This window comes from Carassius carassius, chromosome 24 (genome assembly GCF_963082965.1).
Source record: "Carassius carassius chromosome 24, fCarCar2.1, whole genome shotgun sequence".
NCBI lineage: Eukaryota > Metazoa > Chordata > Actinopteri > Cypriniformes > Cyprinidae > Carassius > Carassius carassius.
Window position 1 is genome coordinate 11,368,705 of NC_081778.1, and position 26,629 is coordinate 11,395,333.

The 26,629-nt window shown below is 35.6% G+C and overlaps 1 protein-coding gene across 3 annotated transcripts; it reads right to left on the reverse strand.

Moving 5' to 3' along the window:
- Nucleotides 1-698: 698 nt before the first annotated feature.
- LOC132102798 (nuclear receptor ROR-alpha A-like) lies at nt 699-26,629 on the reverse strand. 3 transcript variants are annotated; one of them, XM_059507450.1, is made up of 13 exons: nt 26,130-26,629; nt 18,740-18,769; nt 17,174-17,214; nt 5,362-5,447; nt 5,072-5,213; nt 4,591-4,926; nt 4,375-4,494; nt 4,120-4,241; nt 2,729-2,861; nt 2,386-2,493; nt 1,430-1,540; nt 1,231-1,340; nt 699-1,117 (listed from the first exon to the last, which is right to left on the reverse strand). In XM_059507450.1, exons 3-13 carry the CDS (start codon nt 17,181-17,183, stop codon nt 953-955), a joined length of 1,443 nt encoding a protein of 480 aa, XP_059363433.1. In that variant the 5' UTR covers nt 17,184-17,214; nt 18,740-18,769; nt 26,130-26,629; the 3' UTR covers nt 699-952. The 3 variants fall into 3 exon arrangements, with proteins under 3 accessions (XP_059363433.1, XP_059363430.1, XP_059363432.1); XM_059507447.1 differs by lacking the exon at nt 17,174-17,214; XM_059507449.1 differs by lacking the exons at nt 17,174-17,214; nt 18,740-18,769.

A 26,629-nucleotide genomic window follows, 5' to 3' on the forward strand; every position in this document is an offset into this window, starting at 1 on the left:
TTCCACAAATTCAACTGTGCAATTAAGACAAAATAGAATTGTTGTCAATCTAAGTGACTACTGTACACAAGCATATTGAATAAGTTTTATTTTATTTCATTGAAGTATTCCATAATGTTTTAGAACCTTGAGCAAGTATGGTAATTATTTGAATAAACAGAGAAAATCCAAAAACACATCTTAAGATGGTCTGTTTGAAGGGAATGGTGATTTCAAGAACACAATCCACCATGAAGCAACAGGTTCTTTTTAAATCCGTGTGAAAGAAAAGCATTATAAGTGCCAAGACAAGCTTTAACAGGAGGGGAGAACAAAAATAAAAGCTGACACAAAATAGATAATCATACTTAAATTAATGCAATATTATAACTGGCTATAAGTAGAAAAATGTATTAAGCATTCACGTCTGTACCGCCTGAGAAGTCAAGAGGGAGGACAGAAGGGGACTCTAATGTTGTAAATAAAGCTTGAAAATCCACAGTTGCTAACTGATGCTGGTTTTAAAATACCAGTTCCTTTTTCAAAGATGCTTTGAGATCTGCAAATACCATTATTTGTATCAAAACTGATCAGGCTCTATAAATCACACGATGATGATCAGAGCTAAAGCTCCTCTATACCAGCTAGGATCATTGAAAACTTCAAAAACATTAAAACACATCCTCAGACAAAACAAAAAAGACAAAAAAAAAAAAAAAAAGTTTAGGAATACTGAATAGCATTTGTAGTAATATTTAGCTTTTTTCCTACAGAATAGAATTTGCACAAAATACTGCATACTTCTGTTAATAATATTTTCTGATCTTCTGAGATTTAGAAAAATATATTTAACTTCTTATTTAGATCTAGACTGCTTACACTATATGTAACTGTGGGTGCGTTGTGTGCGATGTCATTTCATTTCTGCATCTGCAAATGAAATGTGTCTGTGTGTGTGTGTGTGTGTGTGTGTTCAGTGAGTAGTCAGTGTCAGTATATCTGAGTCAGAGCCAAACAGCTCTTTGTATAGCGGAGGGAAGTGGGAATGCACTGTGAGAGGGTAAAGCTGCCGGAACCATCGCAGTTTCTCAATATGCAGCGCACACAGAGACTTCAGCACTGGGACTCTTTGATACAGCTGGAAACACACAAAAACACAACATTACTAGTTAAAAAATCATTCCAGCCAGTACAACTCATTACTTTCTGCATTGAAATCCTTTGTCTTTCCTTCTTCTCCATCTCTTTTACCTTATGCAGTAGACTCTCTTGATTGTCTCTGTGCAGAATGTGACTAAGGGCAAGCTCCACATCTCTTCTGACTCTCTGTACTCGTTCTCTGTCCTCCAGACACGGTCGATCTACTCAAAATGTAGAGAAAGATTCATTGATTAAGCCCGTTGTACCTCGAAGTCAGGGTTTCTGCGTAATGTGGTTTTGCTGTGCTCGCCTGCATTGAGGAGGACCAGCGCAGTGAACACGGCCATCTGCTGTTCAGTCAGTCTCAGCGCACACAGATTGTGAGCAAACTCAAATACAGCAGCTATTAGATCACCGCATGCTGGAAAAAAGAAAAAAAACAGGGTTTGAACCATGTTGCCATTAGGGTGAAATGACTGATAATAAGTTAATAATGAAAAAAGTGAATCAGCGAGCAATTATTCCTTGTAAAAAAGAAGTGTAATTGTATCGAATGTGCACTTGCATATAAAATTAATGTTATAAAAGGCCACTTAAGTGTACTTAAAGAATGTACACTTTCTAAAAACACTTTACTACACTTTGTAATAATGTCAAATTAAATGTTTTTCTTGCATTTTTAGATTTGAATGTTTTAATCATCTTTTGCTGTTTGCTTATTTTGACACGTGACTAATTAACTAAGTTAGTTAATATATTTTAAATGCACTAAATTGCAACTTCATCATTTTTACAAATACATTCACATTTAAATACATGACAAGTTTCAATAGAAATTGCATTAAAGTATATTTTCGTTTACTATAAATCTTTGTTAGTACATTCGGCTGTATACTTTAATCACATTTCAAAGGAAAAATAATTTTGATAATTATATAATTATAATATGATAATAAATTAGTTTGTGATTAAAAAATCAGCACTCATGCAGTTATGCTAGTTACATTTAATATTAATTTAAGCTACATTTACTGTATAAATGTAACTACATTTTAATTTAAGTGCAATACAATTACGTTTCTGAAAACATTACATTCAGTTCACAATTAAGTATATTCTCTTAAACTATATTTTTCCATTGGAAGGACTTCTTTTTCACAAGGGATAAGATAAATGTGGCAAACAAGTTTTTATAAATAAGCTGACCAAAATCCTCTGGAAGTCTAACGTGCGATCGCTGTAAACCACAATATCCCTTTAACTCACCGAGGGATTTGAAAAGTTCTGTTCCTGCAAATTTGCCGTCAAAGAATACTGTGTTGTTTTCTGTGTTAAACATCCGACTCATCCGAACCAGAACCACTTCCATGGACCCTAGTAAGACAGAAAGGCACGCACAGAAAAAGGCAGAGAGGAGAGAGCAACGTACACAGAATTACAGAAAGAGAAATGAGAATGGAAGAGGAGAAGACAAAGCCAGAAAGGTGACAGGTTTTTGAGAGATAGACACAGGACAGAGAGAGAGAGATGAGAATGGAGCTATAAACCTTGTAAACCTTACCAGCCGTTACTGATTAACTAGTATGTTGCATGGACAGCTATATCTCACCACTCTTGAGGAGAGCAATTTGATCATTCTGACCCAGCTGACGGAATCCTGGGATACGTTTAGCAAACTCCACCACGTACTGAACAGCATCGGTCAGCCGCACCGCACAGTGCTGCCACATCTCATCCACCGACTGCAGAGAGAGGAAGAGAGAAACCTGAGTGGAGACAACCATACGCTACAAGACAAAAGTTTGCAAACATACTGAAACACTGGTATTAATATTTAAATGTGAGGCATGTGATTCCCTAAATATAACAACAAACGCATTATAAAATAGCAGGAATTTACAGGAATTCCAGGCCATCTTTAAATCTTTAAAGGCTGTATGTAGATACGTTTTTGTCAGTTCTGCAGTTCAGAACTCCATGTTTTTACTCGTATCTGATGGCAGTTCAAAGGTTTTTAACATTCAGAACACTTAGTTTGTCAAGATTTCTTTCGAAAAAACATTGCACTTGAAAAATTAAAATCCTCGTAATAGACCAGTGGCAGTTCAAATGTGTTTAACAGTCAGTTTTGCACTGACGACTTTGATCATTTAGCTTAATTATGACTTTATTTCTCACAACTTCTTTCTGTGACTTTACATCTCATAATTGAGATTCTATTCTGACGTGTGACTAATTTACTAAAGGGTTTTAAATATGAAGTTAATATATTTTACATAACTTCATCATTATTACAGATATATTCATATTTAAAATATATATTTAAATACATAACATACAATAGAATACATAACATTTCAATAGAAGTGGCATTAAATTAATAATACTTTAATAATACTTAAACCACATTTCAAAGAAAAAATAATTCTGATAATTATAATTATAATATGATAAATGATCATAAAGAAGTAGGTGATTCAAAAATCAGCACTCTGAAGTTATGCCAGTTACATTTAAAATTAATTTAAATTACATTTACTGTATATATGTAACTACATTTTCTTTGATTTAGTTTGAAATGACATCACACTTATTAATTCTTCGATTTAGTTTGAAGTATATCAGAGCCTTTACAATAAAAAAAAAAAAAGCTAAACTTTTTCTCTGCTGTGAAATAATTTTGCTTAATTATGACTCACTTATTTCTGACTTTACATCTCACGATTGAGATTTTTAATTAATTAATTAACACCGTGTCTACACTGGACGATTTGGTGTGGCATGATAAAATACTACAGAACTCTTTACAATCAGTGATGCTGTCTACAAATTTCAAATATGGTCGCTTTTTCGCATCCAGTGTTGACACACTTTAGCGGTTGTGGCGCGGCGAGTGTAGACATGGTGTAAATCACAAAGAGAAATGTGTTACTAATGCCACTGTTTCACATGGTCATCAGTTACAGCTGTGCTAGTTACATAAGAGAGGAGGAGATGTACTTTGCTCTGGTAAGCGTGGATCTCCTCTCTGCTGAAAACCTTCCATCTGAGAGCCTGCAGCTCTTCCGGCCGATACTGAGTCGTTTCTCTGTGAGAACGTACGATACTTGCAAAGAGCTCCTCTGTCAAAAAATAAACGGAGACATGTTAATCCAAAAGCAAAACCACACTACTACAGCACCACAAGGTGTGATCACATCCACTTTATAACACCACATATTACACATTAATCTTTAAACTGCTTGTGGTTCTCACCTGTGTGGAGAGATGTCTGGTAAGAAAAGAACAAGCTCTCAGGGTCAAAAGGACGAAACCCCATTTCACTGCCGCTCATGTTCAGAATAGCCTCTGGTGTAGACCCAGTGGAGTCAAATCCTGAAAGAGAGAAAGAGAGAAAAACTATAAACCACAATATCATATGAGATTTATCTACAAGATGAAAAGTACTTCCTTCGGTGTTGAATTTCTCACCTCTCCCAGCTGACAAGCTGTTGCTGTCCCCTCTTCTGTGGGAGCCCCTGTAGGCCAGACTCTGAGCCTGGGCCTCGCCTATGCGACACTCCAGGTATGGATGCACCTCTGGAGGGCAGCCTTGCAGGTCAGGCTCTACAGAGTAAGGGTAAGCTGGAGGTAGAGGTGGGATGAGATGTGGTGACTGTTCTCTGGGCTCTTTGCTGGATCGGTAGGCTGGGAGAGGCTGGGGCTCTTGGACTGAGTTGGCCTGAAGACGCTGCTGCTGCCGATGTCTCTCGACTTCTGCAAACAGAGAGTCTCTCTGGCGCTTAGACATACGACCAAACTTCACCGCTGAGGGAGATGAGAAAACATAACTTCAGTTATTAGACTGCATAAAATTTTGAGTGAATTAAAAACAGCTTTAATGCACAAACTGAGCACCACAATTGTGCTTTCCAATAAGAAAATAAATCACAGATCCATCCATGCTTCTTACCGTCGCGGCTCATTCCTTGAGCGACACATTTTTTGAGGCGGCAGCTCTGGCAGCGGTTACGGCTGGCGCGGTCAATGGGGCAGTTGCTCTGTCTGGAGCATGAGTACTGCACGCTTGAGGACTGACTTCTGCGGAAGAAGCCCTTTTGGGAAAGACAGAGAGGCGGATGGGGTTTAGAACAATTACATGTGATGTGTTAAGGAAGCAGGGCATCCTGTTTGTGAATCCCTTACATCCAGCTTAAATTATGACTATTTTATATTAGTAAAGTATTTTTTTCTTTTCCTTACCTTGCAGCCCTCACAAGTGATGACTCCATAATGAACCCCTGATGACTTATCTCCACAGATCTTACATGGGATCACCTCAATCTGAGCTATAGACGCAAACAGAACAATAACAACACAGACAATGAAGCCTTGATCATGAGCTTTACCACAAATGTGTTGAGACTTCACAGTTGTTTGAAATAATATGTAATGCTATTAATCAGATTAAAATTCTAGCCAGCAGAGGGCAGTGTATGTTTTTAACATAACACTGATAATGAGAGGAATTGTTTGAGAACCAGTCAGAATATTAGAATGATTTCTGAAGCATCATGTCAAACTGAAGACTGGAGTAATGGCTGCTTTAAAACTATATTACAATTCAAGACAGTTGTAAATGTAATCATATTTTACAATATAACTATTTTTACTGTATTTTGATCAAATAAATTTAGACATGGTGAACATAGGTGACTTGCAAAAACACACACACACAAAAATTTACACAGTTACGTATATATGTATATGTATATAAACATTTTAACCGAACTATTTATCAATAATTATATGCAATTAAAGCACAGGCATTCCAAGGGGAAAAAAACTTTTTAAGTTAAGTTTAAGACATCAGTTTCAGTGCTTTCAAATGTTAAAATGGTCAGAGAAAAGTCTTACATTTTCCAAACAGGTATTTTGTGATGGAAGAGTAGACTAATTAATATGATTAAATGAAACACTGGATGATCTGGGGGGGGGGGGGGGGGGGTTTGTAGTAGATATCCTTATGTGTATTTGCAGTTAAATACAAACTCAAAGTATTCAAGTTTACAAGCACAAATACACAGGAGTAGATATACACAAACCTGCTGAAACACAAACACACCCTGGTTTTGTAACAGACTGGAGATAATCCCTGAAAGCCACATTAAGAAATCCTAATCTAATGAACAGAGGGAGCACGAGGAGGAGGAGGATGGAAAGGAAAGAGAGAGGTATGAATGAAGCGTAGCTGTGCTGTTCTCTGCTACAAACACAAACACACATGCACATATATGCATATTATTTGTCAACTCTCCATTGGTGACTATAGCTTGTATACTAGGCTAATGATATTTTAATGATATACAAGACTGTAAGGAAAACATAATTTATTTTTTCAGGTTTCATAAGTGGGGACATTTGGTCTGAAAATGTAGCACAAACCTGACACACAGGCGTGCACAGCTGCAGACCTACATTAAAAGTGAGATTATAGTGTATTTAACAATAATATAAGAAACACAAAATGCACAGGCACATGTTTTAAAACCCATTAGTTTAAGTTGCAGTATAACAGAAGTAGTGGCTGATATTGTCTTCTGAATTATGGTTTACATCCAAGTGAAACAGATTATCAGAAAGAAAACCCTGTAGAACGGGGACTTTCTTACACAGGTTGTTGACTTGATGGAGACGGATCTGAATGCAACTTGTGATCCGTTAGGTAAAAAAACGTATGCATTGATAAATCATTTGTTATAAGATCAACAATATGCATTTTGAAAATAGAATGAATTATCATTTCATGCTTATTTACTGTATATTCTGGAGTCTTGTCGCTTAAGATAGAGAGAGGTTTTCTTACATTTCCGGTGTATTTGAAGGTTTCTAAGCTAAAACCCAAAATGTATGTGTTCTGTACATTAGTGTGTGTGTGTGTGTGTGTGTGTGTGTGTGTGTGTGTGTGTGTGTGTTTAGTCAAAATGACAGTAAATCTAACCTACTTATTTCTTGGAATCCAGCAATGTGTGTGTGGCTATGTGATGTGGTCACATCGTCCAGTACCATGGAACATGAGTCCCTTCCCTCAAGCATGCATACACACCTACACACACACACACACACACACACACACACACACACACACACACACACACACACACACACAGACACACACACACACACACACACACACACACACACACACACACACACACACACACACACAGACACACAGACACACACACACACACACACACACACACACATGCAGGTGGGAGGAAGTACATATACAGTGCAAAAGGAAGTGAATCAGAGAATGATACAAGGTTAAAGTTCATAAGTTTAAAGATGCATTCCACAGAGGCTTATTACTAAAAGAAAAAAAGAAACAGAAGAAATTTCTTTTATTGAGAGCTGCCCTTATGGGATTACATTTGAAATTGTTTACCAAGGGTCAAATTGAATCGCTGTTGTCAAATTGAAATTGAGTGAGGAATTATATTTTGCTCAACATCGTAACTGACATTTGCTGAAAACATGTCATTGTAGCAAAAAACACTTAATTTCATTAATATCTTGAATATATGAAAGGAACATGACATTGCAGATTAGATTTGCTGTTTCTTTGGCTGATCAGTGGTGCTCTGCTGTTCATGCACATTATTTGTGCCAGCAGCAGTTTTGTCTTATGGGAATTCAGAGTGTATTGTGAGGGTGGCTTATAATGTAGACATGAACTCTGAGCTTTCTGGATTTACTGTGATACGCCACAGTTCTCAATATCTGTGAATGTAGCACAACAACATTGGGCTTAAATGTCAGGTGAATTGTCAGTCATCAACATTTGTTGCAGCATATGATGCTGCATCTGTAAAAGATTTGTCTTTTATGCAAGTCCTCTTTTTGGCTTTTGTGTTGATCTAATTTCTTTATAACCTTCTCTCTACCTTGCCAATTTTTTTTCTTCATAGAATTTTCCAAATACACAAAAAAATGAAGGTTCCATTCTATCACGATAGAAGAACCATTTTATATTCCCCATTCACTTACTTCACTCCTGAATGAATCAAATTAATGAATAAATGACTTAATCATTAAGACATTAACCACCACCTACTGGCAGTTTAAGTTTATTATTTTGAATATCATTTCATTAAAGAAATAATTTCCTAGTCATAATAATAAAATTAAGAAAATAAATTATTAAAGTTATAGTTCACCCAACCAAAAACGAGAATTCTGTCATCATTTACTCACATGGTCCAAAATAGTGGGCTATATTAAATAAATTTAATCAAACAAAATATTTCTTCCTGAACCTACTTTTTGTAATGCCTGATGCTTTGCACAACAATGACTTTAAATTATCTTTTGGGAGTCATTTCTACAAATTTGATGCGCGATTAATTCGATTTATTAATCACCACATCATGTAATTTATTAGATAAAAAAATGTAATCGCTTACCAGCCCTAATCTAAATATTATATATTGGAATTATTAAATTAAACCATATTTAATTATATTTTAGTTACTTATTAAAATCTATGGAGGGAGAAATGAAAAGGATAGTTAGATATCTTAAAAGGAAAATAATTTGGTCATGTATTCACCCTCAAGTTGTTCCAAACCTGTAAGAGTTTGTGTCTTCTGTTGAACACATAAGAAGATATGGTCCCCAACAACTTCCATTGTGTGGAAAAAATTAAAAATACTATGGAAGTCAATAGCTACCGTCAACTGTTTGATTCTTCAAAATATCTTATTTTGTGTTCAACAGAAGAAACAAACTCATGCAGGAAAGTGAGTAAATGATGGCAGAAGTTTCATTTTTGGGTGAACTATTTCTTTAAGGTGGTCTTTTTGAATAGTCAAATAATTTAAATAATATTTTGACTTTTGTTTCATTTAAAATTGGCTGGTGTCCAAAAAAATAAAATAAAAATAGATGTTAAATTATTATTTAAAACCATAAAAGATTTAAATAAAATAAATCTTCCTCACCTCCCACCTTTTAGTTTTGGAACACTTTTGGTCCGTTACCGTGCATTATTAATTCACACCAGTACCCTTCAGAATAACACGTGCAATGCTGCTTAACCCAGGGTTAAAAAGGGCTTAACCTGGTGTTAAAGAAGACATTTACTAATTGAGTATAGTGTGAACAGTCTATAACAATAATGGATTATGCTATTATTCTGAAATGAATATATCATTTCATAAAAAGGTGATCTGAGTTCAAGTGGAATCTGAATGTGTCTTGTCAGCCTGACCTTTTCATGTCAGAAATTCAAGCTTCTTTTGATGAGTTTTCCCACCTGGTCCATCAAAGCCCTTACAGTGGGTGAATCAAAGAAGGGCATTTTTCTCACAAAAACAGCTAAATCAAATAACACGTCACAAGAAAACAGGGAGATTCACCGTGACTGACTTATACTGGGGGAATATTGAGTGTGAGGAGGTGGACGCGAAGGTGTTAACCTCAGAGTCTTTTTAAGTGGTTTACTGGCTTCTCTTTCACTCTGACTTTCCCTCTTTCATGCATTATCTCGTTCTTTCTTTCCCTCTCTCTGTCTCGCTCACAAAGGATGCGACTGCCAGTAATATGCTCTTTCATCTGTGTTTTGTACTGCCAGGAATGTCCATCCCCCTCTTCACCCCGCCTCTCTCTTTCTCATCCTCTCCTCTCCAAATCCCACCATCTCCCAAAGGAAGTTTAATGGAAATATTAATCTGATACGGCACTCATAAACTTGTTTTTTTTTTAAACTACATCACAAGAAATCAAAACATCTCATATTTCTTGTCTGAAATTGACTGCAATATTAGTCATGCAATATCATGCACATTTATAACGTGTTATAATAAAAAAAATGATGTACAGATAATCAAATAAACATAAGTTGCTAACCTACGTGTCACAAGCTGGACATGGACATTTTTTATGATTAAAGGCCTTTGACTAGTTAAAAAAGTATGATCTATTAACCATATGGCAGAAGGCACATACTGGGTTGTGTATAACAGGTATTTTCAGCAAAGTTTAGATCGCATTGATAATTTAGAGAAGGAATTATTGCATACAATAATTCGAGTGTGCATGTTTCTGTGTCAGTGTGTGTTTATGTCACTGTGTCAAGGTGTCTTTATTTAGGGCACAAAGGAAACTCCTTGCAACAGTTTTTGCAAGAGTGTGTGTCTCATGTCAGAGTGTGTGTGTCTGGAGAGAAGGTGTGAATGTGGGTTGACGTCCTATCTACTGCATGTGACATTACTGCCATGTTTGTTTGTAGTTTTGAGTCAGTCGATAACTTAAATGCCATATGATTTATAACTCTGGAGCTAGGTAAACGACAGCATCACAGTTCTTGTTTGGCAGATGGCACCACAGAAATAAGCATACATAGTTATTTTCACCACTGATGAACCTGAGATGTAAGGCAGTGTTTGATTTACATTCCAACAGTCCATTACAATCATTTATGGGCCCTAAAGACAGCAGCTAAAATGTCTAACATGAGACTTAATTATAATTTTTAATTTCAGTTGTCATACATATTTTTTTCCATTATTGTAGTACGTCAACTTAAAATCCACTTAAACGGAATGAAAATGTTTTAATTTAGTTCTAAAAATGTTGTAAATGTATTTTATTTTAAGAACATTTTTTTTTCGTTAACTATAATTACCCTGCTCATGATTTTGCAAAAAACAAAAAATGTATTTCATAAGGCCATACAGCTACTTTTGGATAGCCGTTGATGGAAATGATTGAAGAAAACTTCATTTCCTGTAACTGCGTACTGAAACGAGAGCCAATAACAATGAACGTTTATCTCCCGCCTCATTTTCAACGTTTTCTTTTCTTTCTTGTGCGCTCGTAGGAAAAGTCTGTAAAATGGAGCACAATGTACTGTGCTAATTTGAAGGAACTGATTTTTCACCTGTGCTTTACTGTATTTTGAATTGTTCATTTCATTTTGTTATGTTTTAGAGTTAAAGGAAATTCGTATTGTCCTAACAGAAAATTGTTCGTACCTTTTGTGTTAGATTGTACTATCTAGCACACTCACATGCTACACAACACTTTTAACATCTCCATGAGGGATTTCTTTACTAAGGGGGTCTCTGTCACACACAAGCATAATCTAAAAAACAATGTCTTCCTGGGTGCCTTGCTTGTGTTTTCTGTCTGCTTGTGTTTAAATTACACCTTGCACACATAAACTCCAACTAAAGAGAAATATCTGCATAGAGACAAAAAGCTTCTCATTCTCATGATATCGCTCTGAAACCACATGCTGATAAAGAACATTTCTCTTCTTCTCTTCTCTGCTATCTGTTCACCTAAACCACATGCTGATACTGACTAAAAAAGCCTTCTTGTTTCTCATTTCCTCTGCTCAGATGATGACAAATATACCAGAAAATAAAAGTAAAAAAGAGAAGAATTGCCTAAATTTCTGTGATTTTGAGATCAGAATTATTACAGAGTCCTGCAAAAAAAAAAAATCTGACTCTCAAACTGAGTTTGAATATTAGGCCTCTAAAAAATACTGCAATTTTTTTGTTTGTTTGTTTACATTAGATTAATAACAATTATCACATTTGCTAATGTGAATTAATGTAGTATTACCACAAATGACTAATTATTAGCAGTCATTAATCCCTGAGGTACTCACCACAGATGAAGATCAACAGAAAGCATTGACGTATCCATACAAAATTGCAGAAAAATTAAGGCAAATGTTCGCAATGGAGAAAAACTGAATTAAACACTTTTTTAAGTTTAAAACTGAACAAACTTTTGGAATTGTACTTAAATTATGCACTATAACTGTGAGAGATTTCTATATGTATATCTTTCAGGTCATACAGGTTTCCAGAAATGAAGATACTATCTCACCTATATATATTGCTGCTTGACTGTAAGTAAGATGTGAGCTGAGATATGTCGTAAATGATTATCTCTGATGTAGCACTGATAGAGAAAAATTACATAAAACTATACCGCAACTTCAGTATTTAGGTCTGAAAATGCCACTGCAGATGGTGCAGGTCCTCCTACTTTTTTTTTTTTTTTACATCTTTTTTAAAAATGTTATGTTTTTCTTTATTAATAGAATTTTTTTCTCTCTCAATTTGAACATGCAGGCTTTAGACTTTGTGTGAGACACTCAACTTTATATATATTTATATATATATACTGTATATAATTTTCTCACACTTCTGTTCACACACACAATAAAGACAGTGAAGCCAAACATAAAAAGCAGTTACAAATGTAAAGTACATAGAAAACTATAGTTCTGTTTATATGATATTAAGTTATTGGATTTGATATGTTATAACATATGCATGTTATTTTACTGCTTTAGCTAAATGCAATATCTGTTCTCAGGACAACAAATGAATGTCTAATGAAATGTTTAATGTGGAGAAAGAAAGCAGAAAATGTAGAATCTCCAAAAGCTCATATTAAAGATAGTCTTTGGATTTAAGACCCCATATTGTACCTTCTTTAGAAACAGCATTCTGCACCGTAAACTAGTGAAAAACCTCAAGGTTCCACTAACGGAAATACTCGAGTTGAACACGAGTGCTGTGACAGGACAAAAAAAAAGAAAAAGAGTCACCAAGAGAAAGAATGAAAGAGAGAAGAAGAGAGAACCTGGAAACATCAAGAGCTTTATAGCGTTCAAAGAAAGACAATTAAACAGATACTGATGAGACAAACTGAGCAATTCTGCAAGATCCTTATTTGATGCAGCACATTTGATTAATATCTAACTGAATAACATATCTGATGCTAAGACTTGCTAATAAAGTGCTAGAACACTATTGTTTCCCTATAACAGCTCAATGTTTAAAATAAAAAATCACAAGCTTTTGTGAAACAAAAATGAAAAAAATGAATGTTTACTAACATATAATTAATGTAAGCTATTTCTGAAATAAATATTTATTTTTCTAAAATAAAATATGAATTAGTAATAGCAATTAGTTTACCTCTCTCTCTCTCTCTCTCTCTCTCTCTATATATATATATATTTATATATATAAATTCACAAAGCAGCACACACACAAAAACTTCTTTTGTCACAGGAAAGGGCCAGAAGATAAGATGAAATAAGCTGAGCTTGATAAGACAGTTGTGCTTAGCATGCGGTTTCAGACACACACACATATATACACGTTTATATATTTTTTCATTGTCTAAATTAATAATACATATGATCTTAGGTTTTAAAGGCACTGAATTATCTTTTTTTTTTATCGGTCTGAAAAAGCTTGGTAAAGAATATCTTTTGGATTTTCAAGGCTTTAGTCACAGAGTCATAAGTCAGAGATATTAAGACATTTAAGAACAAGAGTGAAAAAGGCAAAAAAAAGCGCCAAATTTATACATATATCAGTGTGCTGAGCACATTTATGAGTTTCAGCTTTCCTTTTGTAAAATTCAGTTTCATAAGCATTCTGTATGAAAACAGATGTAGACTGATTTTTTTTTTAACTTTTTTAAACATAAGCCAGTTCATAAACTTTTGATCTTTTTGATTGCACTGTTTTACCTGGTAACAGAAAAACTAGCCAAAATGTAGGCGATGGAAAAATAGCATTCAAACAAAAGCTCTGCATGCACACCTGTGCACATACACTCACGTGTGTGTGTGTCGACATACAGACTCACACACAGGGACTGAACGGGTGACCACAGCGCAGAATAGTCTTGCAGCTGGCGAAGCTTTCATTGGCAGTAAATTCAGAAAGTATGTGTGTGTGTGTGCAGTTAGAATCTAGTGCAACGTAGCAAAATGCCACATCTACATGTTTTCTTAATGTGCGTATAAAACCAAAAAGTGTGTTCAATAAAATCTAACAATTTTCTTTCCAGTTGCGTTCATCGGATAAAGATCAAAACAGCTATCCCGGAAGGTCTTTCTGCTCGCACCTTCCTCTCTGCCTCAGTCTGACTGACTAAAGCAGTGCTTCTCTCTGTCTAATACAGAATTAAAACAAGACCTTTTAGGCGTTTATGCAGAAGAACAAGAGTGAACTGTTCCCATAAGGTTCAGATATCTCATGATTCTATTCTTAAATGTCTTAAATAAGTTGTATAACAATTTACTAAGCATATCATCAAACCAAATTCTTAAAAAAAAGTTTAACTATAGTTTTTAATAAAAAATAAATAAAGTAAAACAAATTAATAAAAAATATCACTAAGGACTGTCTTTACAAATCTTTAAACATTTTATTGTATTGAAAGGAATTTTTCTGATACACAAAAAAATGGCATAACTATAGCAAAAAACACATGCGTTTGCAGTCTGGACATGATTACCTTTCATAATTAAAAAAAAAAAATACTAAAGTTAATAAAACATGAAGTAACATATAGAGGTGTGGAAATGATGCAGTGACTAAAATATGAAATAAAATCAAAACTATCTTTTATTTTAGTTTCTACAAAGAAACTCGCAACTTACAACGCACACTGTTCATCTTCATGAGGTGCATCCTGGGATGTTTTTCCAACAGTATTTGTTTATAATGTATTTTATACATTATATATAATTTGTTTAAATGTAAACAATTTATCTAGCAAAGAAATGGATAAGTATTGTAGACAGTTTATATCTATCCAGCATTGAAGCTTTTTTAAGATCATGAGAAACAAATGAATTTGCACGAGTACGTACACAATAGAAAATGTATTTTTGAAATGAAAATCAATGCAAGAGGTGAGACACTCTCAGTTGTGGTTGGAATCTGGAATTATTTTATAGTGCCTTAAGTACTTTTCTTAATCACACACAAACACATGTTTTCAGTGCTTTCAGTAGGGTGCCGGACTACAGCGAGAGCTTCAGTGCAAACCTGCATCAGATAATGCAAAGTGATAAGATACAGCACAGCTGAGTTCAGCAAGTTCTGCTAGATTTGTAGCAATTTTGATGAGTAGATATTTAACCACATACGATATGTGGGCTGCTACGGAAAATTCAGTTTTAGGGGATTGTACAAAAATGCCTGTTTAAGAGTCATTTCTGAAGGGTGTCCACATCCACAAGCCTCATGAACGAACATCATCTGATACAGTACTCTCGGCGTCCTTAGGTTTTGTCTGTGTGGGTTTCAGGATAAAGTAAACAAAAATACAGGGAGAGTTAAAGTTCGTCTTTATCCTTTTAGCAGTTTCTTCGCCTTTATTCTGTTAAGGCCACACACAATGACTCAGAACTGAGGATGTTATATTGAGGCAGTTTCTGAAAGCGAGACCATATCTTGCAGTGTTCGTTTTATAAATGAGATATTCTTCAGTTAAGCCCTTTATCTGTAGGCTCCTCATCATATCTATAGTTGTGGTACTAATCATAACAACCACAAAGCACAAGATAAACTAATAATCAACTGATACTGTGGCTTCTTCTGCTAGGTTCCTGACTAACCGTTTACCAATCTAGATTAACTGATATTGTCTCAATTTATTGTGAGTGCATGGATCTATCTAAAGTTTATATTTATAAAAAAAAAAAAATCTAAATAATTATCTGCCTTATTTTTTATTTATTTTTTGTTAAGAAACACTGTAAAAGAACTGATAAATAGATAATTTAGGATAATATCACTTAATTGAGTTATTATGATTATGTTTTTCATATGTTTGAATGTCAGAGCATAGCACAGAAAAGTCCTGTTATTTCAAATCGTTTATAAGATTTTGTACAGATTGAAGAAAGTACCCAGTTAAATCTAGAGTTTAAAAAGGGTACTTTCCATATCAACTTGATTATTCACTTTTTCATGTCAAGTCAGATTTTAGACTAAACTAACGTTGTGCTTTAATATGAATTGTGAAAATGGAAATGGCATACTTGATGTTGAATGTGTGAAAATCCCTCTTACTAAACTCAGTGAGAATGAGAAGAGTCTCACACCCACGCTGGATCCACTTCACACATACACACACACACACACACACACACACACACACACACACACACATACGTTTGTTTTTGTGAAAAGTGGGGACATCCCATAGGCGTAATGGTTTTTATACTGTACAAACTGTATATTCTATGGCCCTACACCTAACCCTAACCCTCACAGGAAACTTTGTGCATTTTTACTTTCCCAAAAAACTCATTCTGTATGGTTTATACGAGTTTTGAAAAATGGGGACATGGGTTATGTCCTCATAAGTCACACTCTCCGTGTAATACTTGTGTTATACCCATGTCATTATACAGAGTTGTGTCCTGATATGTCACAAAAACAAGAGCACACACACACACACACACTACCCATGAGTCTACTGTTAAAGCCATTAATAAATTAATAAATAAGGTAAAGGTAAATATGAAGCAAGTATGAAAAATAGAACAAGAACAAATGTAGCTACATGGCAAATTTGTATTAAGTACTTTTCTAGTATATTAAACCTGCACAAGCGTCTTATCATGTCAATTTGAATATTTTAAGAGCACTTTAAATTATAAAAAAGGCACATGGATTCTATTAAAAACATTGGTTATTATGTTGTGCATTCACGCCATCTTTCATCCGTCATGAGGTCATCAGGTTCATCAGGCAATGCCAAGGCATTTTGAATTTATAAGAAATTATAAATCAAAATCCTGATCTCAAAATCAGATCTACGCTGCTTTTTTGTATTCCTACAAAGTCCTGCATATCATACAATCTCATCCTCCATGATGTGAATCATCCAGCTCTGACTTCAGTGGTTCAAGACACCTCGGACGTTTCATCTCCCTGCTAATATGGTGGAACGAGTCACGTACAACTACAAACAACACAGCGAAACTCCAAAAAGGTCAATCTGAAAGTATATAATCACTACATCCTAAACTAGAGTTTGATGAGCAAGACGGAAGAACAAAACGGACACAAAAGTGTTTTGCAACTTGTCCTTTGCGATATAAGTTGAAATCATTACTTACAAAGACATGAGGATGCAACTGATGTTTAACATACATTTGTCACACACCAGCACAAACCTTAGTGAAAATACATACTTACTAGGCCAAACAAAAAACACAAATGCCTACCTCGCATCATCTTCACAGCATGTGTGAACTGCTGTCTTTCTCTGGTGAAGATACACGTCAAAATCACTCAGTATGGTTGACAGCACTGTGTCACAGTTAATCAAACTTCTAAACAGATGATGCTGTCGCAAGGTGAGAGATGACAGAGAGATTAGGTGGTTGTCTGTCCGTAGGTGACAGAGAGAGAGAGCATTTGTGTGTGTTTGTATCTGTGAGTGACAAAGAGGGAGAGGGCCTGTCCCTTTCAAACTGTAGATAGATACACCTCTTTCTACCGCGCACGCATTCTCTGTCCGTCTATAGGTGGACTCTTCTTTCTCTTTCTCTTTCCATTTCAGCAGTGAGCAGCTCACCTCTGTATGTTTGTTTTCAATGCATCTGTCTTTCTGAAATCCTGAATTCCTCACTCTATCCTGCTCCTTTTCCAAAAGTGGACACACAACTAAAAACTCCCAAACACTATCAAACTATCCTGAATCATTTCTGTTCCTTGGTTTGTGCTCTCAGGGAAAAAAAGGGCCAAAAGCTATCTCTGGGACAGTACCCTTTAAAAATGTACACTTTTGTACCTTATTTACCCCTAAATGGTGCATATTAGTACCTTAAAGGTAAATATTAGTGCCTAAATGGTACAGGTTAGTACACCTATTACAGATTTTGTACCCTTTAAACAAGACATGCAGGGTTTTAATTGTAAAGAGCTGACTTGTCTTTTGTCTATTATTTTTAATGACGAACCGTTGAGAAAGGATATGAGGCTGTCTGATAGGCGCCAGAGCTTATTGGTGTAAACAACTTGGTCGTCATGTGATATTGTTGCCGCAGAGTGTTATTATTGCTTTTCATTATGAATCATGGTTCAACCACGCTCTGCCTGTTTTCTAATCCACCTATAGTCACACTCAAACAAAGCCAGAACACTAATATGATATAAAAACATACTTTTTCCTAACATTTTTATAGTGAATTTGACTGCTAAACAATGTATGTAATTGTAATGATACAGAGGTTCTGTGGATGCTGTCACGAAGGTCAAGTTGAAATGCAAAAACAAAATATTAAAGAAAGAGCAAAAGAAAAAAAGATGAGAAATACTTAATGCACGCTTGTAATCAAACAGAGGCGGGAAAAGTTTTAAACAGCATCTTTTCACCAAAATACTCTCAGATCTTATCCTCATTCAGATGCACACACCCGTAGCTGTGCGCACCTGTGCGTGTGTGTCTACGGTAGCTTTGCTCACATTTAAACATACAGCTTTTGTGGCTGAAGTAAAAATATATGTGGATACAGGTGCATTGTGTGAGTGTGTTCTTTACAGGTGTAATAATGCACCGCTTTGCTACACTGATATAGGCCCCCCTCCTATAACCACAATGGAGGGGTTCTCTGATATGCAAAAAACAACATGCATGGGGGTTAAACAAGCCACCTCTCAAAGCATGCAAACACGCATGCACACACTAGGAAACTGATATTATACTCTATTATACAACATAATAGCACAGCTACACAAAGGGAACAGACAGTGCATAAGTGATGGTTGAGATTCTCAGTTGTACTTACTTAGATGGGATTTCTTATGCACTGAATTTCCTAAAGAGAGACAGAAAACAATAGTCAGTTATGGGCAATTAATACGTTTAATGCAACTATACATGTTCTTAATATGTTAAATATAAAATCCAACATGACTGTAATATAGCATGAAAATACTAGCTGTAAACATGTCAAATGTCTCTGTTGATTTTCTCATGTCACTACATCAGTCACTACATTAAAAAAGTGAAAATCACAATATATTGTCAAAATGTTGAAAAATCTTAATTATCTCTACTTATATATATACTTATATATATATACTATATATATATATATTTAATTATTTTACATAATTAAAATAATTCCATTTCATTTTAATCACCAAAAATTTTATATTCAGCTTTAAACTAGTTGCATTTGTTAAGCTTTCAGCCCTGTTAATCCATAGATCATAATTATCAAACTAATATTTTTCCAAAAACTAATAAGTTTATCAATAACTACAAACCAAACTTTGGTCCCAAACTAGCTAGACTCTACCGAGTTACAGTTTATATTATTATTATTATTATATTATTATTATATATAATTTATACATTTTTAGTTTGACCATTTAGTTTAAATGGACAGTCCACACAAAATAAAAAATATAAATTCTGTCTTCATTTTCTCACCCTCAAGATGTTCCAAACTGTATGAGTTTCTTTCTTCAATGGAACATAAAAATATTCGTTGATTTGGTAAGTAACCATACAGTTCATGGTCCCCATGGTACGGAAAAGAAATTATTATATGGAAGTGAGTGGGGACCAGGAACTGTTTGGTTACCCACATTCTTCAAAACTTCTTCAATCTTATTTTGTGTTCATCAAAAGAATGAAACTATCTCAGTAATGATTAACATTTTGAAGCATATCTTTCTTGAAGAAAACCCAGCATTTTTTAAAGAGTACCAGGGCTAAGTTAAGACCCTATTCATGGAAAGTGTCAGTGTTATTCACACACCCACACATACTGAACAACTAAAATTATAAAATGTATGCGTGTACACACACTAGCACATGTACACAAACACACATGCATGCCTTTATTTGCATGAAAGCACAAACACACATTATCACTTACATAAAAAGCCCACTCAACCCCCATCCAAGCCCACACATGAGCACAAACGGCAATCTCCGTTGTCTGACGTTTGACCACACTTTGAGAAAGTTCAGATTTGATGCTTTGTTGGCCGTTTCCGATAGGTATTTTTAGCAGTGTGTCTGTCTGAAGACATAAGGCAGGTACGATAACCATCACTGGGAAGAAGACTTGGCCTCTGTCTCTATTACTTTCTCTCTCTGTCTCTCACTCCGGCTGTCTCTCTCACTCTTCTTCTCCCTCTTTGAAGGGCTTTGTGGCTTTTTGAAAAAGTCACTTTTGCTTATGTAGCGGAACACACACAAATAGGTGCGTGGCGACTTGCAGACGCACTCGGAAACAAAGACTCTCAAAGCAGGTATTTCACAACTCCATCTCACGATTTGCCTAATAGCAAAAAAAAAAAAAAAAAAAGAAAGAAAAGAAAAGAAAGAAACCATGACCGGTGCCATTTTCAGTGTGAGTTTTCAGTCAGTGGGATGGTCAATTCTCTGGATTTTCTCACATTCTACAAAAACAATGACACATTTTTGAGTGTATGTATGATTATAGATGTAAAAGAGCAGTGACATTCATCTTTTGATCACAGATTAAAGGATTCTCTGAGGTACCTGAATGATTGATATAAGGCACCATGGTAACAGATCTAAATGCAGTTGGATCACACAGCCAAGCCCTGATTACACTAATTATCGCTCCATTCTGGCCACCTAGCACAGGTACTTGACCATGATCGAGCTATTACAGGACCAGAGAGAAAAAAAGAGAGAGATTTTGAGTGCTTGACTTAATGATCAAACGTTTGTATGCAGACTATGTGTCTAGCATTATTGTTAAAATAGCAATTTCAAATGTACATACAAATACAAAACCACATATATACAAATTAGCAAATCAAGTCATTAAAACAAGAAAGTAAAAGTCTAGACACACTGAAAAACACAGATAGGGCAAACTGACATGTGGGCCTCTGTTATCATTGTATGAAATAAACTTATATCTTCAGTCTTGCTTGCAGTGAACAACAATTGTCAGGTGACAGCTACAGTGTACAATATCTAGGTCTAAGTCATCTGCTCTCCTACACATTTAATAGGGCTACAAAAAGGAACCATACTGAAGTTAACAGATGTTTATGCACTTAGTATTTGTTTTTTGTTTTTTTCCTCTTCAAGTCACATAATTTTGTGATTGCATTCCATCTCTTTGCTGTTAGTGTGATTTTACCAGGATCTATGAAGACACTGAAGCTTAAAAGCATTACAAAGGTACAACAGTGAACATTCCCAGAGCTGAGCGTATTGTGAAAACACAATGCCCAGAGAACAAGACTCACTTTAAAGGAGGAATAGGAGATATCTGTGCATGAACATACAGCAAACGCAACACTAACATAACTATTTTTCTAAGTAAACACTGCTCTTAAAATCAGTTTTTATACTCTAAATTTTAATGCACAGATCTATTTTGACATCAGAATTGTTGTCCCATTCATTGCACTGTGTCATCCACTTTGTTGGTAGTAATGAAAGGACTTGTGATTGTGCAGTACTTAGTCGATGAACTCACGCTGAACAAAAAACATCTGTTTTGATAGGTATGGAGTGGATCCCTAGTAACTTAACAACTAAACTTAAAACACATCTGATAAAAAAGAGAAATACAGTAAATAGTCAATCAATCTTGTTGACAAAACGAATTTGTATGTCTATGCATTGTATAGATGTTTACTTCTACTTCTACTTTCGCATGTAGCACAAGTTGTGGGAATCTCCTCGACGACCTAGATGATGCAATGACCCTCATAATGTCCCAGAAAAGGCATTGTCCACATTACGACCAGTACCCATGCAGACCGCAGGGCCCCTTCTGACTTCTCTAATGCCTCTTCCTCTGCAACCTGCATCTACGATGCATCGAAGCATCCTATAACATGAATCAGTCTACTATGAAACAAACTTTGGAACAAGCAAGGACCTTGATCAACGTTGTTTGTTTTCAACGAGTTTTGACAATGGGGCAGCCCTAGAAACAGCCAACTCTCCGGACAGTGAAATAAGAGGTCAACTATCCAAGTACTAACCAGGCTTAACCCTGCTTAGCTTCAGTGGGTAACCAGTCAAGAGCTGCAGGGTGTTAAGATGCTGGAAACATGAACTGTGAGCTGGCAGTAGTCCTCTGTTTTTCTTCTATAACAAGAAGTCTCTGAGGACCCCTGCTGCTATACAAGAGAGATCAACAAGTCAACAAACATCCCATAAAAACTGACCCATCCTGAGAGACTAACTTCTAAAAAGTACTTTGAACTCAGCTAGCTGTAAATGACAATGAATGTATATAAATAACTGTAAAGATACAACACAGAGCATCAAAGTTATTTCAGTTTTCAGTTGACAGCCATTGACGTTATCACGAGTCTCAAGATTTGCCTCATCTATGTAGATTCATTAACCGCTATAAGGTAACACATGCCATATCGTCGTTGAGTGTTTCATTACTTTGTGGTTTCCTTTTGTCGCACCCATCTCTTCCTCTGTTCAGTCTTTAAAGTTCGTTCACACTCCCACCTGTATAAAATCTCCCCCGTGTTTAGTCAAATGTCACTCTACCTTCGTAATCACCATATTCACATATTAGTTTGGGAAGGAAGAGTGTTGCAAAGTGTGTGAATCTATATGATTGGTTTGTGTGTGTGAAAACAGGTAATCTGTGTAGTGGGGTAGTGGAGGTAAAGCTTTTGGATCTCAGATTAGCCAATCGGCTTCTGGAAATAGATCAGGAATCCAAAGACACTCGCTAAACACTAATCTTTCCTTTAATCCAGATTATGTCCATTCTTACCACACACAGAATTATTTACAGTATTTCTGGCAAGGTGATGTGAGGGTAGGTTAGAGAGAATGAGAGAAATAGAGACTAAAAGCAAGAGAGAGAGAAAGAAACTGAGAAAATGCTGAATGAGAAATGAGTTTTAGGGTTAGTAACACAGAGCCATCTAACATCAGAAGAGACTGAACTAGATTTCTGCATTCAGGAGCGGAAAATTGTGGATATGATATAAAAACTAAAGGTGGATAAACCCTCAGTAATAACGTCCACACACACGGCCTAATTCATATTGCTTATGCTCATGAAAGCGGAGTGCTTTGCTTTTTCATTAGAAGCGGCAGTTATTAAAACATTAAGATAATGTCTGGGGACCTATGAAATAATTATTTGATGACTCTACTGTGTAAAGAGGACAGATTCGAAAATCATGAAGGCAAAGAGATGCAGAATGCATCTGGTGATGAACAGTTATCAGGAGGGTCCACAATATTAAATACATAAAGGTTTTGAAAAGACCCAAGGATTTTACAACCTGATGCTGTAGAACATTTATAAGATCAAAAAATATATGTTTTTTTTGTTGTTGTTGTTGTTCTTTCAGAAAATCATGTACAGTTGAGCGCTAAATTAATGAGTTCGACACAGGTTAAGCTTGATTTAAGCTTAGGTAGGCTCAGTTTGTAAAAACAATCATCTCATGTACAGTACAGTAGTGCATTTACAATGGACATCTATGGAACAGAAATGAGTTTAAATGAATAATTCACCCCCCCCCCCCCCCAAAAAAAAAAAAAGAATCTGCCATTTATTTACCCTCATACTGATCTGAACATGTGACTTTATTTCTTCTGTGGAAGACATTTGGAAGAATGCTGGTAACCATACCGTTTTGGTTCCCGTTGACTTCCACTGAATGGACAAAAAATCCACTGAGACATTTCTCTAAATATCTTCTTTGATGTATAAATGCATATTATAGATGCATAAAATGGAAGAAAGCCATGCAGGTTTGGAATGACATTATGGTGATGATGACAGAACGTTCCTTTTTGTGAGAACTGTCCCTTATTTGAAGTTATTGATGCTAATTTGTAGCTTCTTCAGACCACTATATTGACTCTACGAATCAACAATTAACAGGAGAAAAGTCCAACCCTCCTAGGTCCTTATAATGGAATGTCAGATTCTGTCACAGTGCTCTCATGTTAACATATAATGTACTAATATAATTTTGAAACAATGTTTATCAATGTAATTCCAAAGTCTTGTCCCATATATTTCAATTATAAGGGAATTATATAGGCTTTCTTCACTGAAGAAAGACTTGAAACTATTGTCTTAATCCACAGACACATCTGATAGATCTTAACTTGTACTGAAACCCGGAACATTCCTTTAAAGAACCCAGGAAGGCTTAACCTATTCTCTGAATAAGCTGCAATAAATATCATAAGAGCAATTTAACCAATTTAAGAACAAAAAAATGGTTCTTCATAAAAAGCTTGAAAGTAACTTTGATTTTAAAAGTGTAAATGTCTGTGACTGAAAATACAAAGACGCTGATAAGCACTAGCTTGTGCACAGGTGAACACAGGGATGAGATGTTGACTCAGAATGAGAAAGTTAGGCTTACATGATGTACACAAGAGATATGAAGTGCAAGTACACAGGTGCAAGTGGGAGCTCATCAAAGAACACAAGCAAACAGAACAGAACAGAAAATGTATGTGGAGGAGTTCAAAACAGAGGGAAAGTGTGTTTAGATGATTCAGTGAGAAGAGCAGAAAGGGAGTGTCAGATGGGGAAGTGTGAGAACAGGGATAAATATGTTTGATAAAGGGCTGCATGAAGACAGAGTAACAGTGATAAGTCAAGAGGTGCGTAACAAGAGTGCAGGAGGGTATGACACAGGGTTTATATTTTCTTAAAATATGTATTATATGCATTTCTTATTGTTCTTTATGGCAAGTCCTATATTTACTGTTTGTGTAGCATTAAAAGTTAAAAATACAACATTGAGCAAACAAATCTAGCATAATATAATATATTAAAGTGCAACAACCTTTCATGGCATTTAGACTGAACATTTATGTAAAAAAAATGATATTGTGCCAAACTGTTTATTTGATCTTGATTCAAGTAATGTTAATTAAGTCAAATGAAATATTATACTTTCCACACAACATTTTGCCTAAGTATGTATTGCATGAAAGGGGTTAATGGTTAACAAACTAAATATCTGCGTTAACTTAGTTTACACAGAAAAAGGTCACTGAACAAACTGATCTCATTGAAAGAATTTCGTAAGAGTGAAATGGCCAGAAGTTCAACTTCAGATAACCCAATACACCAGTTTCCATTTAAAGCAATACTCTTTCGGTTGAATAAGGCCCTGAAGAGACCTATTGGGTTACAAGATCCTAATAAGACACCCCTGAGGGAACCTCATTTCAGTAACTAAAGTATAGTCGTATCTCTTTGTTACCTGGTCAATGGGTATCGCATTCCTTTACTTTTTTTTCTCTCTCTTTTTTATTATTTGTTTCTTCCCTCTGCTCTCGAGAAACAAGCGGACCTTTACATTTCTGGCACAAAATGAGTAATGTCCATATATATTATGGACATTACTTTAATATAAGTTAAACATAATAAAAAATTAAATAACATAAAAAAAACACCTGGCTACAGGCCTACTATTCAAACACTTGCTTTTACACATTTAGAGAGGACACATTCTTAAATTCTTCTTAAAAACAGAGATTCCAAAAGGTGATTTTGGAACCATTTTAGATTCTCAAATAATAATCTACAGAAAATGTTTACACTATAACAGTACATTTTGTACAATGCCAAGATTCCATCTATGTAAAAGGTTCTAAATGGGCTCATTAATGCAAATAAAGGACCTATATTTAAGAATGTAGCTAATTAGAATTATTCAAACTTTACAAAGTTAATTTGTCAAACTGCAGAATACTAACTCCTAAGAGTGACAACAGCACCGTAAAAATAATTTTACGCTCAACAGTGAGGATATGGTTGAAAGTGACACTGCACGTTCCACAAGAATAGATAAGCCAGCACAACACACTCTTACGAATGCAGGCTGGATCAGAGGGAGAAGTGACAGAAGTCACAGCGTTGTGGTTTCGCTGGCTCGCGTGGCACAGGCTTGGCACAAGCGCTGTGGGTTAGTGTAGGACTGCTGGCGCACAGACAGGCACTTCTGTCGCATAAAGGGGTGTATTTTTAGAGTGCCTCTGGTCTCATATCTATGACTGAATGTGTGTGCGAATTTGTTCCTACGTTTCACAAGTGTGTGAAACTCTCGCTCTCTCTCACTCTCTCTCTCTCACACACACACACACACACACACGTAATCTGAGATTATTTCTCACTAAAGCAGTATTGAGGAATGTAATGGGTTAATCAATGACACGCTTACCTCTTTTACTGGTGTCGTGGTTCGGGTCCGGCGATGCGGGCTCATCATCTTCCATTACTTTCCTGTCAAAACTCTCTTCGCCAACACCTCCTTACCGAATCTCTTAGTTGTGATTAGTGGTTTTATGTAAACTAAAGCAGTTAAACTAAAATTCAACTAAAAAATACAAATAAAATTAGAAACAGAGGGGAAAAAAGACAACTGCTGACACTAACGACCAGGACGCCGCAAACGTTTTAACAAGCACATTGCCATTTTCAATTATTCCCTAAAAGTTGTCGCGTCTGGTCAATAAACATAGAAGGATTATGTCAACACGTTCCTTTGCTTCGCTGTCGTTTTAATGTAGTAACTAGCATGCGTAATTGACATTTCAAAGGCAAAGACAAATCGTTGAACGGTCCCAGAGAGAGAGAGAGAACGAGAGAAACGGACGGGCACTTGTTGGATAAATAGAGCGAGTGGCCTCTGGCGCGCGCAATGACTCTGTCCAG